This window comes from Garra rufa, chromosome 22, assembly GCF_049309525.1.
Source record: "Garra rufa chromosome 22, GarRuf1.0, whole genome shotgun sequence".
Taxonomy (NCBI): Eukaryota; Metazoa; Chordata; class Actinopteri; order Cypriniformes; family Cyprinidae; genus Garra; species Garra rufa.
The window spans coordinates 37,550,373-37,564,784 of record NC_133382.1 but is presented as its reverse complement, the minus strand read 5'-3'; the positions used below and the strand labels follow the sequence as shown (position 1 = coordinate 37,564,784).

The window sequence follows — 14,412 nt, the reverse complement described above, 5'->3', positions numbered from 1 at the left end:
GCAATAATTTATTATTTACTTTAGAAAAATTACCATTTTAGTTTTAATTTTAGTTTCGTTTTATATATATAGTAATAATGAATTCTATATAATATTGCAATCATTTATTTTTTACTTTTGTAAAATGACTATTTTAGTTTCAATTTTAATTTAAATGGCAATTTATAAATGTGATAATAATAAATTCTGTAGCATTGCAATAATGTATTATTTACTTAAGTAAAGTGACTATTTCAGTTATTTTTTACTTTAGTTAAATGACCATTTTATTTTCAATTTTAAATTAAATATCTTTTTTATATTTAATAATACTAAATTCTGTAGTATTGCAATAATTTTTTGCTTTAGTAAAACAACCATTTATTTCAAATTTTTATACAAATTTTATTTGATATATTTAATGATAATAAATTCCATATGGTATTGCAATAATTTATTATTTACTTTAGTAAAACAACTATTTTAGTTTCAATTTTAATTTTATTTTATATATTTAATAGCAATAAATTTCATGTAGTATTAGAATAATGTATTATTTATATTAGTAAAGTGACCATTTTAGTTTCAATTTTAATTTTAATTTCATTTTCTATATATTTAATAACAATAAATTCCATATAGCATTGCTGTAATTTATTTTATACTTTAGTAAAAGGGCCATTTACTTTCAATTAATTTTTTTTTTAGTCAACCAGCTAATGACCATCTTAGACCAGCTACAAACACAGCTGCCATCTTAAAGTCTTCATTCACTTTCCATTTAACTCTTTACCATCTAGGAGAAATAACTGAAATGTCAAATATCTCATTTGTGATTTCACTGATGCAGCTTTGAACATCTTGATTTCTGAGTCAACTTTAAATCAAACAGCTCTGTCAGTCATTTAATGAAAGTGTGCTCTGTGTGCAGGAGGCTTTGGCGATCAAACGGCCTGATTTCATCCAGCGCTCGCAGGCCAGAGTTCGAGCCCTGGAGAGGAGATCACAGGAGAGGCAGAAATCCCACAGCTCAGCGCAGACACCCGAGAGCGGAGGTGTGTTGCACAGCGGCAGGCAGCTGGAAAACAATTATGACAATCATAACACTCATACACATTCAAACAAACACTTTCATGCCCTCAGTATTCAGACAGACTGTGTTTATCTAATCAGTATCTGAAATGAGAGCAGGGATTGATCAACACTGAAGAAAATATCAGTGGCTGTTAAAAAGCAGGAAATATCGCCCCCACCTGAGCTATGTTAAAACTACACCATGAACATTAGACTTGCTTCAGGTGATTTAGCAATATTATGAAACGCATTACTGACTCTGAATTTATTTTAAAACTCGTTCTACATTTATTTATCATTTATTTAAAAAAAATGCAGAAAAAATATATATATTAGTTAGCTATTATTATTATTATTATTATTATTATTATTATTATTATTATTGTTACAAATATTAAAATATATATATATTTTAAAATGGCCATTTTATTTTAATTTTTAATTTTAATTTCATTTGAATAAATTCCATATAGTATTGCAATCATTTATTTTTTACTTTAGTGAAATTACTATTTTAGTTTCAATTTTAATTTAAATTCAATTTGAATTATATATATTTATTAATAAATTCCGTATAGTATTGCAATTATTTATTTTCTTTTACTTCAGTGAAGTGACCATTTTAGTTTAAATTTTTATTTTTATTTCATTTTATATATTTAATAGTAATAAATTCCATATAGTATAAGCGATTTTTTATTTTTTTCCTTTAGTAAAATTAATTTTTAATTATATATATATATATATATATTTTTTTTATGGCCATTTTATTTTAATTTTTAATTTTAATAAATTTTTATGTATGTAATAATAATAATAATAATAAAGTCCATATAGTATTGCAATCATTTATTTTTTACTTTAGTGAAATGATGATTGTACTTTCAATTTTAATTTAGTTTTTTAATTTAGTATTGCATTTATTTATTTTTTTACTTTAGTAAAATTACCATTTTAGTTTAAATTTTAATTATATATATATATATATATATATATATATATATATATATATATATAGTTTATAGTTAGCTATTATTTTTATTATTCCTATTAAAAGTATTAAATATTTATTAAAAATATATATTATACCATATTTATACAAATGTTTATATATATTTTATTTATTTTTATTTGTATATATATTTTTCTATTATCATCTTAATCATTTTTATTATTATTATTACAAGTAAATAGAAAACACTTACAATTGAGCTAACACTATATCACTTTTCAAATAAAAAGTTTCTTTTGTTTTATATACTTATTTGCTATATTATTATTATTTATATTATTACATTTTGATATTTATATAAAAATTAAATATATAATAACATAGATGCCACATATACAGAAATTAAACAGATAAATAAATAAATATATATTGTTGCATCATCATCGTGTTATTATTATTATTATTACTATGATTATAATTGCGTATATATATAATCACTGTAACACATGGCCTCTCGTTGTTTAATGCAGTGCACAGACAGAATCTGAATGGCTGTAAACATGGACAGCTGAATGCATAATCAAATTAGACACAATATTACATAAACATGCAAAGATATGTGTATAGCTTAAATAACAGCTGTTGGAAATCTGTGGCGCTTTTTGCATGAATAAATTCAATGTGGGCCTGATTATTCCTGTATTTCACTGCAGATGACATTGTAAACAGAAGGCTTGCTTCTTGTAATTTTTCAAAATGAGACTTGATTATAGATTAATAGTAAAGTGTGCACCAATTTATATTTTTAGATTTTTGGGGAACCATAACAAGAGCAGTATTTAATCGCAGATTCTACTGTTTCTTCAAAATGATTTTGTCATCAAATTAGAGTTATGCAGAAACCTAATTTATGGTGTGTTTGTTATGCAGAAAGCCTTATGAAATCCAAAGACAGAAGCATGATGGGAAGGAGTCTACAGCTGCGGTCCAGGAGGTAAAGAACATGCCAGTTCCTGTTTTGAGAAACACCTTTCCTTCTTTATTTGCCTTTCAGACAAACACCCAGAGATGTATCAGTGCTATCTGTATTGAAGGTGTGTGTGTGTGTGTGTGTGTGTGTGTGTGTGTGTGTGTGTGTGTGTGTGTGTGTGTGTGTGTGTGTGTGTGTCTGTGCGGCCACAGGGTTTTGCCGCCCTGATTGTGCTTTTCACAGCTTGTTTGTTTTGCTGCCGCTGAATGAAACCTCATCCGATTAGATCTGTTCTCACTGTGCTTCCGAATTAAAGCTCCCTGATGCACGGCTGGATGGATTCTGCACGAATGAGTGCCTGTGTTCAGAAGTTTGATTTAAGCCACCGATGCGGCGTGTGACTGAATAACACGGACAGTTATGTCAGATAACGGTGTAAATATTTGCTGTTTGTTTCTTAATTCTGACTCTGATATATTTTGATCTTAGAAAAGATTGACAGAAAGATGATATATTATTTTTCTTTAGATGAAAACTTTGCTTCTTGCTAATTTTTTAATAAAAGTTTATAGAGAGACCAGACTATCAAATGTGGATTCTAATGTGGATTTTTTCTTTGCTAGTAAGAAAATACCAGTAGCAATCACTCACAATACCCTAGACACCACACTAAATACCCCAACAACACCCTAGCAACACCCAGAACACCCCAAAAACATTTTGAAAACCACTCGAAAAACACCTAAGCAACTACCCAGAACACCCCAATGACATCATAGCAACATCCAGAAGACCCGAAAAATATTCTAAAAAAACACTCAAAACACTCTTGCAACCACCCAGAACACCCCAGCAACACCTAGGAATACCCAGGAGATTCCAGAACATTCTGAAAAACACCTGAAACACCTTAGCAACCAACCAGAGCACCCCAACAACATCATATCAATGGTTAGAAGACCCCCAAAATATTACGAAAGCCTCTGAAAACACCCCAACACCACCCTAGAAACACCTAGAAGATTCTGTAACATTCTGAAAAACACTCAAAACACTTTAGCAACCACCCAGAACACCCCAACACTTTAGAAACACCCTGCACACCCCAAAACACTCAAATTACCTTAGCAACCACCCTAAAAACATTCTGAAAACCACACCATAGCAACACCCAGAACACACCCAAAACATTCTGAAAAACACTCAACAACACCCTAGCAACCACACAGAACACTCCAACAACACCCTAAAAAATTCTGGAAACCACTTAAAACACCCTAGCAACCACCCTGAATGTCCCAAAACACCATAGCAATGCTCATAAGACCCCAAAATCATTCTAAAACCACTCAAAACAACCTAGCAACCACCCAGAACACCTCAACACATTCTAGAAACCACTAAAAAACAACTACCCAGAACACCCCAAAAACTTTCTGAAAATCACCCAAAACACCATAGCAACCACCCAGAACAGCCCCCAAAAATTCTGAAAATCACTCAAAACACCGTAGCAACCACCCAGAACACCCCAACAACACCATAGTAATGCGTAGAGGACCCCAAAATATTCTAAAAAAAAAACATTTCAAACACATTTACAACCACCCAGAACACCCCAACACACTAGAAACACCCAGAACACCCCAGTAAATTCTGAAAACCACTCAAAACAACTTAGCAACCACCCAGAACACCTCAACACATACTGGAAACCACTCAAAACAACTACCCAGAACACCTCAAAAACCTTCTGAAAATCACCCAAAACACCCTAGCAACCACCCAGAACACCCCAAAAATATTCTGCAAACCAATACCCTAGAAACCACCCAAAACACCATAATAACACCCTAGCAAACACCCAGAGCACACCAAAACATTCTGAAAACCACCCAAAACACCCTAACAACCACCCAGAAAACCCCAACAACACCCAAGCAACACCCAGAACACCCCAAAACATTCTGAAAATCACTTGAAACACCCAAACAACCACCCAGAACACCCCAAAACTATTCTGAAAACTACTCAAAACACCTTAGCAACCACACAAAACACCATAAAACATTCTGGAAACCACTTAAAACACCCTAGCAAGCACCCAGAACATCCCAAAAACACCATAGTAATGCCCAGAAGACCCTAAAACATAAAAAAAAACAATCGAAACACCCCAACAACACCCAGAACAGCCCCAAAAAATTTTTGAAAACCACTTGAAACACATTGCAAGCACCAAGAACACCCTAGCAACACCCAAAACATTCTGAAAACCACTTAAACACTCAGAACAACCCTAATGACTCCCCAGAAACACCATAGTAACCAACTAAAACACCCCAACAACATTCTGGCAACCAACAGAAAACCACAGACGAGTCTAGCAATTACCCAAAATACCCTAACAACCACTCAGAACCTCCAAAACACCCAAGTAATCACTTAAAATGTCCTAGCAACAACCCAGAACACCCTAAAAACATCGTAGCAACCACCTAACATCCCATATTAACAACATAACATTTTGGCATCATTTTGGCCAAAATACCCTAACAACACCCCAAAACACCCAACAACATTCTGGCAACCACCCAAAAAATCCTAACAACCACTCAAAATACCCCAAAACACCCAAATAACCAATAGCAACACCCTGGCCTCATTGCAGTGATTTTTGTATGCACAAGTATAATAATGAGCTTTGATTGACAGGAGTTATAACCAGCTCCCTGAAGTAAGGAAGAGGAAAGAGGAAGACAAGAGGAAAAAAGAAGAAGAGAAAAGAAAACTGGCATCTCGGACCAACAGGCTGCGGGCAGAGCTCTTTAAAAAGGTAGACATATTGTTTGCAGATGTGTAGGACTGATCTGAGAACAGATAGAAGGGTTAGCAGTGAAGACTGATCTCAAATCAGCTCCGAGGTCCATCGGTAATCATTACAGCACAGGCTCTCTCTCGCTGTGCGGGATTGAATATTTGAGTCTGTTTTAACTGGTTCAACAAATGAGATTAATTCTCAGCATTAATCCTGAAAGTGAAGCTTTTCCAATACGCCGCCGCAAGGTGTTTCGGTTATCTAAACAAAATTCCCCTAATTCAATCGGACCGGAGAAGGACGCCTTCTCTAAACCCGTTGCGCCTCTTAAGCAGTGGGAATTGATTTTGGCCGATGTATTTTGTTTCTAAACAGTAACACCTCTTGTTCGCTCTAAATATAGACTAGTCCCTGACGCAGAGCGGAAAGTGATATTCAACACATTTTCTGTCAGAAAACACACATTTCCAGGCCTGTCTTTACATTCACACACATCACACCAACTGGTGACAATCAACTCGGCTCAGAATGACGCTTTTGATAGGCAGCTTTTGACAAGCATTTGTTTCAGTTTGCAGTGTCAAGCATCATCTGTTATTCAATCACAATATTTTTAGTGTTTAGTATATTCATGAGAAGGAAGATTTTAACCCAATGAGATTTAGCAGTGGGCGGGGCTACCCAGTGTGTTGCAATTATTCTATTATAATTTTAATTAACATTTTGAATTAGACTTTTTTATATTTTTTATATTTACCGCTCCAATGTTTGGGATCAGTAAGATTTTTAATGCTTTTTTAAATTTTTTATTTGATGATCATCAAAGTTCCATTTGTTTGGTCAAAAATACAGAAAAAAGTAATATTATGAAAGTAAAAGTAATATATATATTTTTTATTATTAAAATATAAATTATTTCTGTGATGCTGAATTTTCATCAGCCATTACTTGAATCTTCAGTGTCACATGATCTTTCAGAAATTATTCTTTTATCAGTGTTGGAAACAGTTGTGCTGCTTAAGATTTTTTGGAACCTGTGATACTTTTGTAGGATTCTTTGATGAATAAAATGATAAAAAGAACAGCATTTATTCAAAATATAAATATTTTCTAACAATGGAAGTCTTTGCTATTACTTTTTATCAATTTAACACATCATTGCTGAATAGAAGTATGAATTTCTTTCAAAGAGAAAAGAAAAAATATTTACTGACTCCAAACTTTGAACAAGGTGTTTATATTTTGAATAAATGCTGTTCTTTTTAACATTTTATTTATCAAGGAATTCTGAAATCACAGGTATCACAGATTCCAAAAAAAATAACCATTTCCAACACTTATAATAAATCATTATATTAGAACGATTTCTGAAGGATCATGTGACACTGAAGACTGGATTAAATTCAGCTTTGCATCACAGAAATAAATTATATTTTAAAGTATATTACAATAGAAAAACACTTTTTTAAATTGCATTAACATTTCACAATTTTTTCTGTGTTTTTAATCAAATAAATGCAGCCTTGATGAGCAGAAAATTCTCCTTTAAAAAGTGGAGAGGCAGTGTGTGTGTGTGTGTGTGTGTGTATATATATATATATATATATATATATATATATATATATGTATTTTTATAATTTAATATGATAAATATTATAATATAATATATACATATATTAATATAATATTTTAAGTGTTTTATTTTGAATTATTTTATGACATTTTAATTTTAACATATTTTCAGTTTTCATTTTATATTTTTCTGACTTGTTAGCTGTTAATCAGCTTGTGCATCCCAGTTTGGGAAATGCCGGTCCATGTTGTTGGTTCTCCGCACACAATGTCGTGACATTTTGAGTAAATCTTTGCCACTGTTCTGCAAGTCTCTGAAGGCTCGAGAGCAGACCTGAAATCCAAATCCATTGGGGTCAGAGTTCAGTGTTGTGAGCATTAATGGGAGACTGACCTATGTCTGGTGTGTGTAATTATGCTGAGAGGGTGAGCCGTGTCAGACTCCTTCTGACACCGCATTAAAGTGTAATTTTTCTGACGACATCCTGGGGTTAATTAAAACCTGTGGGCATTGGTTTAAGGTGAAACATACCAGAGATGAAACAGTGTGTCAGAGTCAGGTGTGTGTGTGTGTGTGTGTGTGTGTGTGTGTGTGTGTGTGTGTGTGTGTGTGTGTGTGTGTGTGTGTGTGTGTGTGTGTGTGTGTGTGTGTGTGTACTGGTATTCATCACGTTATGGGGACTAAATGTCCCCATAAGGATAGGAATACCAGTAGATTTTGACCTTGTGGGGACATTTCTGAGGTCCCCATGAGGAAACAGGCTTATAAATCATGCACAATGAGTTTTTTTGAATAAGTAAAAGTGTGCTCAATCTCCTGTGAGGGCTAGGTTTAGGTGTAGGGTAGGTGTAGGGCGATAGAAAATACGGTTTGTACAGTATAAAAACCATTACGCCTATGGAATGTCCCCATAAAACATGTAAACCAGTGTGTGTGTGTGTGTGTGTGTGTGTGTGTGTGTGTGTGAGTGAGTGAGTGTGTGTTACAGCTCATAGATGATTCTCATGAATACTTGATCCTGATTGCTTGATATTTATAGATAAAATATCATGAATATAATTATGGTAATCATTCACTAGTAAATTAAGGAAGTAAAGTTTACCTTGCATTACCATTTTACCAAAATAAGAGGGATCATACAAAATGCATGGTATTTTTTATTTAGTACTGACCTGAATAAGATATTTCACATAAGACGTTTACACAGTCCACAGCAGAAAATAATTGTTGAATTTATAAAAATGACCCTGTTCAAAAGTTTACATACACTTGATTTTTAATACTGTGTTGTTACCTTAATAATCCACAGCTGTTTTTTTGTTCATGAGTCCCTTGTTTGTCCTGAACAGTTAAACTGTCTGCTGTTCTTCAGAAAAAGCCTTCAGGTCCCACAAATTATTTTATTTTTATTTATTTTTTTTTAGCATTTTTGTGTATTTGAACTCTTTCCAACAATGACTGTATGATTTTGAGATCCATCTTTTCACACTGAGGACAACTGAGGGACTCATATGCAACTATTACAGAAGGCTCTAACGCTCACTGATGCTCCAGAAGGAAAAAACATGCATTAAGCCGGGGGGTGAAAACTTTAGAAATTTGAAGATCGGAGTAAATTTAACTTATTTAGACTCCTGGGAAACATGTTAGTATCTTCTGTAGCTTCTGAAAGGCAGTACTAAATGAAAAAAAAAAGTTTTCACCCCCAGCTCTTAATGCATTGTTTTTCCTTCTGGAGCATCAGTGAGTGTTTGAACCTTCTGTAATAGTTGCATATGAGTCCTTCAGTTGTCCTCAGTGTGAAAAGATGGATCTCAAAATCATACAGTCATTGTTGGAAAGGGTTCAAATACACAATAATGCTGGAAAACCAAAGAATTTGTGGGACCTGAAGGCTTTTTCAGAAGAACAGCAGGCAGTTGAACTGTTCAGGACAAACAAGGGACTCATGAACAACTATCACTAAACAAAAAAACACAGCCGTGGATCATTCAAGTAACAACACAGTATTAAGAATCAAGCGTATGTAAACTTTTGAACGGGGTCCTTTTTTAATTAATTCAACTATTATTTTCTCTTGTGGACTATATTGTAAATGTCTTTTATGTTAAATCTCTTATTCAGGTCAGTACTAAATAAACAATAACATGCATTTTGTATGATCCCTCTTATTTTGGTAAAATAATTAACACTTTGCAGATTCTGCAAGGTGCATGTAAACTTTTGACTTCAACTGTATTCAAATATTATATATCTTACATCAAGGTGCATGTAAAACTTTCTAACCACCAGATGTCGCTTTAGACCAGAATATACCACTGTAGGTTAGTCAAAAAAATCACCACAGACTAAAACTGAAGCGTTACTTACTCAAACATACTCAAATATGCACAGAAATGTACATGTATACTGCTCAGGTATTTTTTTTTTCATATGGCAACTCATTCAACAGTTTCATCATGAACTCTTTCATCAGTTTCATCATGAGATTAGATACGATAGTATGGTGTTCTGAACACAGCCGTAGTTTCATCCTTTACTTATAGATTTCTAACTTCTAACATCATTAGGTATTGATAACGTTCAATTATTGATGATTATAATGATTTTGCTGCATGTATGTAGGTGTGCATGTGAGGGACGAATGAAAATATTCTGTGTGCAAACGTGTGTGTGTTGAATGCTTTCTGGTTGGCATCGCTGTAAAGAGCTTCATTGTGCTCTGTGTGTATAGAGCCACTGTTCACAGGAACGAACACCCATCCACTGCCAATGAAACCACTGCACATGCACATGATAACACACACACACACACACACACACACACACACACACAAATAAATTTAGACAATAAAATCATTGCCAGCCAGTATGCATGTGTCTGTCATGAGGCTGGAGATTTTTCCAATATTCCTTTTCTGTTTCTCCCTCTCTTTATATGGCAGATTCTTCAACATACTGTTCGTCTGTTGAGATGAACATTTATCTCAGATCCTGGAAAATCTGATCCTGTCTTTGATCAAGCGCATTTGGAAAATTTACTCACCCCCAGGCCCAGGCCAAGAGTTTCTTTGTTCATGGGAACAGATTTGGAGAACTGTAGCATTGCATCACTTGCTCACCAATGGATCCACTGCAGTGAATGGGTGCCGTCAGAATGAGGGTCCAAACAGCCTGTAATCCACACCACACCAGTCCATCAATTAACATCTTATAAAGCCAAAATCTGCGTGTTTATCAGAAACAAATCCATCACTGAGACGGTTTAATTTCAAACTTTCCCTTCTGGCCAAAATATACAAAAAGTCTGTCTTTGTTATCTCTCACATCAAAATCCACTTATATATTTGTTTGGAACGGTTTTGTCTTGTAAAAAGTGCTTAATTTGTCCATATTTCCTAACTTTTCTCTGAAGGAAGCATCATTATGGATCGTAGACTCATATTTTAGCAATGGTTTGATGTTAAAATATCTTGATGGATTTGTTTACAAACATGCGGCTTTTGGCTTCATAAGACATTCATTGATAGACTGGAGTGGTGTGGATTACTTGTGGATTATTGTGATGTTTTTATCAGCTGTTTGGACTCTTATTCTGACGGCACCCATTCACTCCAGAGGATCCATTGGTGAGAAAGTGATGCAATGCTACATTTCTTCAAATCTGATTAAGAAACAAACTCATCTAAATGCTTTTCTTGCTTAGATTTTTTGTCTTGTTTCCAGCCAAAATATCTAAAAATTCTTAAATTAAGAAGGATTTTCTAGACGAGTAAAAATTATTGTCTTGTTTTAAATTAAGTGGGTTTTAGCTTGAAGCAGGCTAAATAATCTTCCAATAGGGTAAGAAAAATAATCTTGTTTTATATTTGAAATAAGATTTTTTTGTTTACCCCATTGGCAGATTATTTCACCTGTTCTAAGCAAAAACGCACTTAGTTTTGAATTTTTTTTTTTTTTCTGAAAACAACAAAATTATTTTTACTTGTCTAGAAATCCTTGTTGATTTAAGAATTTTTAGATATTTTGGCTGGAAACAAGACAAAAAATCTAAGTAAGAAAATCATTTTTGTAGTGTGATTCACTGAGGGTGAGTACATTTTTAGCAAATTTAAAGTTTTGCCTAAACTATTCCTTTAAAACATTTTGTAAATATGTCACAGAAGATAAAGTCTTGGTGGGGAACGAGCGTTAGCGAAAGTTCTTGCAAACCTAACCTTTCAACGCTTATAAGAAACAGTAGATGTTAAAAGATACTTTCAATCTCTTCTTTGAAACGACAATGATTGCTTTTCTATGTGGCCTTTTTTTAAACACCCATTGGGATAAAAGAATCATCCTGACATCTAGTATTAATTATGATGTGTTTCAACCAAAACATCTGGTGTGTCCAACTCTCCTGACCACAAATGATGGACGTTTGGAATAAAACTGACCAAAGGCTTTTTTCTGTTTTTCTTTTTTTACAGAAAGTTCTGGAGCAGATTTTGCAAAGAGGAGGAAATCACTGACACCGCCTTGGACTTGTGTTCCTTCTCACTCCACAGTTCTCATGCTGGCCCTTGAAAAATATGACATGACATTAGTTATAAACTTTATGGAATAATTTCTTTCAGAACAAATGTGCCTTAAACATGGACCGCTGCCTCATTTCTGTGGCTCTGGATTATATCTTCTTGTCTTCCTACACATACCCCGCCGGTCAAAAGTTTGAAATAATTAAGGTTTTTAAAAGTTAAGTTTCTTATATTCATTTGTTTGCTCAAAAATACAGTAAAAATAGTAAAAATGTGAAATATTATTGCAATTTAAAATAACAGTTTTCTATTTGAATATATTTTAGCATGTAATTTATTCCTGTGATACAAAGCTGAATTTTCAGCATCGTTACTTTAGTCTTTAGTGTCACTTGATCCTTCAGAAAAATTCTAATATGCTGAATTGCTGCTCAAGAAACTTTTTGGATTATTATCCGTGTTCAGTTTTCACTGCTTCATGTTTTAATGGAAACCTTGCATTTTTCACTCCTGCAGATCCTCCAAAACACTATCACATGACACTGATAAAGACACTGATGTCATATTATATTATGTAAGAGACATGACATAAAAGAGCGCATTACGGCTCTGGTCCTCATCGCTAAAAGCCTAAAAACGAAGACATTCTTATAACATGAAGGGCCTGATCATGCTCTCAGCCTTGCAGTCGCAGATTCTGCGGGCTCATTATGACATCAGTAGCCTTCCTCTGTCCGTGTCTCTCCGAGCCATTAGCCGAGAGCAAAAGGAATTTGACCTCGTCTGAATAGGAATGCATCACTAATGGAGCCGAGCACTCGCGCGGGGTGAAAGAGGCTTTTGTCCTCTGTCCGAATGAGCCAAGACTGTCCCACATGTGCCTGCTTAGATGGGACATGACTGTGCAATAGTTGACTGAAACATTGCAGTAAAGCTTGATTCGAAAGACCTTACGTTATGTCCTTTTATTGTGTTTGGTGTATTAAGATGTGAAGTGGAATCTTATAATGCAGCTTTATTTGTGTATATGATAGGATGATGCATTGTAGGCCAGACTTTACACAAGTACAGAAACATACAAATTCAGTTATGTACTGAGCGTAAACATTAGGCACGTTTCCATTACAGATTTGCGCAAAACTTTGGCTATTTTTGGAAATGCAGCTAATGCCACTGAACTGAACGAAACGTGCATATTTAACTGATTGTTGCTGCTGAAAATGATCAGCAAATAAGCTGCATTTCCATTACCCTTTAAATTGCGCAAACTGAAATTGCGAGTTGAAAATACGCCTAATGGAAACGCGTCAGTTGCGCAAAAACTCCCATACAGCGCAAAAATGTTTTTACGCTCACATGAGGTGCATTTTCAGGCAATTCCAAAATGGAATATTTCGCAAAAAAGCAATGGAAACGTTTTCTTTTTTCGCATTTACAGGTCACATTTGATTAAATATAGCCAAAATCCCACAAAAATCTGTTGCCATGAGTTATCACATGTAAAAAATGTTTTAGTCATTTAGTTAGGCGTCATTTTGCAATACTTTTTTTATCAACATTTATAAAGCATTGCCAACATTTCGTGCAATCTGTAATGGAAATGCACCTATTCTCATGTTTTGGGCTGTACTAATCGGTCAGACCGGGAAAAACTTTTGGAGTAGCCTACATAGACTGCCAAAAGTTATAACAGGAGAAGAGTGCAAAAAACTGAGGAACAAAAGGTGTTTGTGGTTGGCCAAACTCAACCAGGATTTCCAGGGCAAGAATCTTGACAACATTTGTGTTTGTTCTTATTTCCGGTCAGGTTGGAGAAATAATAGGCTAATATCTTAATTAATATTGCTTGTATGTATCTTTACCACCTTTTAACTTTAGTTTGTCAAAACATTGCACCCTTTCCTGTTTACTAAGTCCTTCTCTATATGATTTAGCAGCTTCCACGCATTATTTCCATGGTTTAGACAGCATAAATTAGCAGAACAACGTATTCAGTAGTGCATTAACTGTACAATCAATGTTGTTTACATCCAAGTATCGCCAGTATGTCCGCGCATCCAGGTAACTGTCCAAATCGTGACATAAGTGTAACTGCAAACCATTTCAGTCATGCAAGTAGCAGCTTTTATTTCTTTGAATGGAGAAACATCAAATTCATCGAAGCAGTGCAGCAATCTTACTATTTAAACATCACTGATGAAATCAGACAGCTGTCTTATAAAGTTTAGGCCTATGTCTCGTTCTCATATAGCGTTAAAAAAACTTTATTTTTTAGAAGGCCAACAAACGTGCTTTTGCAGCCGGTGCCAGGGTTGCCAGGTTTTCCAAACAAGCCCCGCCCCAAATGCCGCTCAAAACAAAACCAAACCTAACCTAATGGCATTTCATTTGGCGGGGTTCCCCTGGTAAAATTCGCATTCCATGAGCTAAATATCATGTTCAACTCGCGCACATAAAAAACAACCAGTGGCACTGGCAACAGTGTTAATGTAGCCCAATTCTGCGGATAAACTGCAAACCTGGCAACAC

The 14,412-nt window shown here is 34.3% G+C and overlaps 1 protein-coding gene across 1 annotated transcript in view; it reads left to right on the top strand.

Moving 5' to 3' along the window:
- Window positions 1–12,823, top strand: part of LOC141298379 (uncharacterized) — a 17,337-nt gene extending 4,514 nt beyond the window's left edge. Inside the window, exons 4-7 of the mRNA XM_073828895.1 lie at window positions 911–1,034; window positions 2,936–2,999; window positions 5,691–5,811; window positions 11,836–12,823. Of these exons, the coding sequence (XP_073684996.1) occupies window positions 911–1,034; window positions 2,936–2,999; window positions 5,691–5,811; window positions 11,836–11,877 (351 nt within the window). The 3' untranslated portion in view covers window positions 11,878–12,823. The remainder of the gene's footprint in view (window positions 1–910; window positions 1,035–2,935; window positions 3,000–5,690; window positions 5,812–11,835) is intronic.
- The last annotated feature ends 1,589 nt before the right edge of the window (window positions 12,824–14,412 follow it).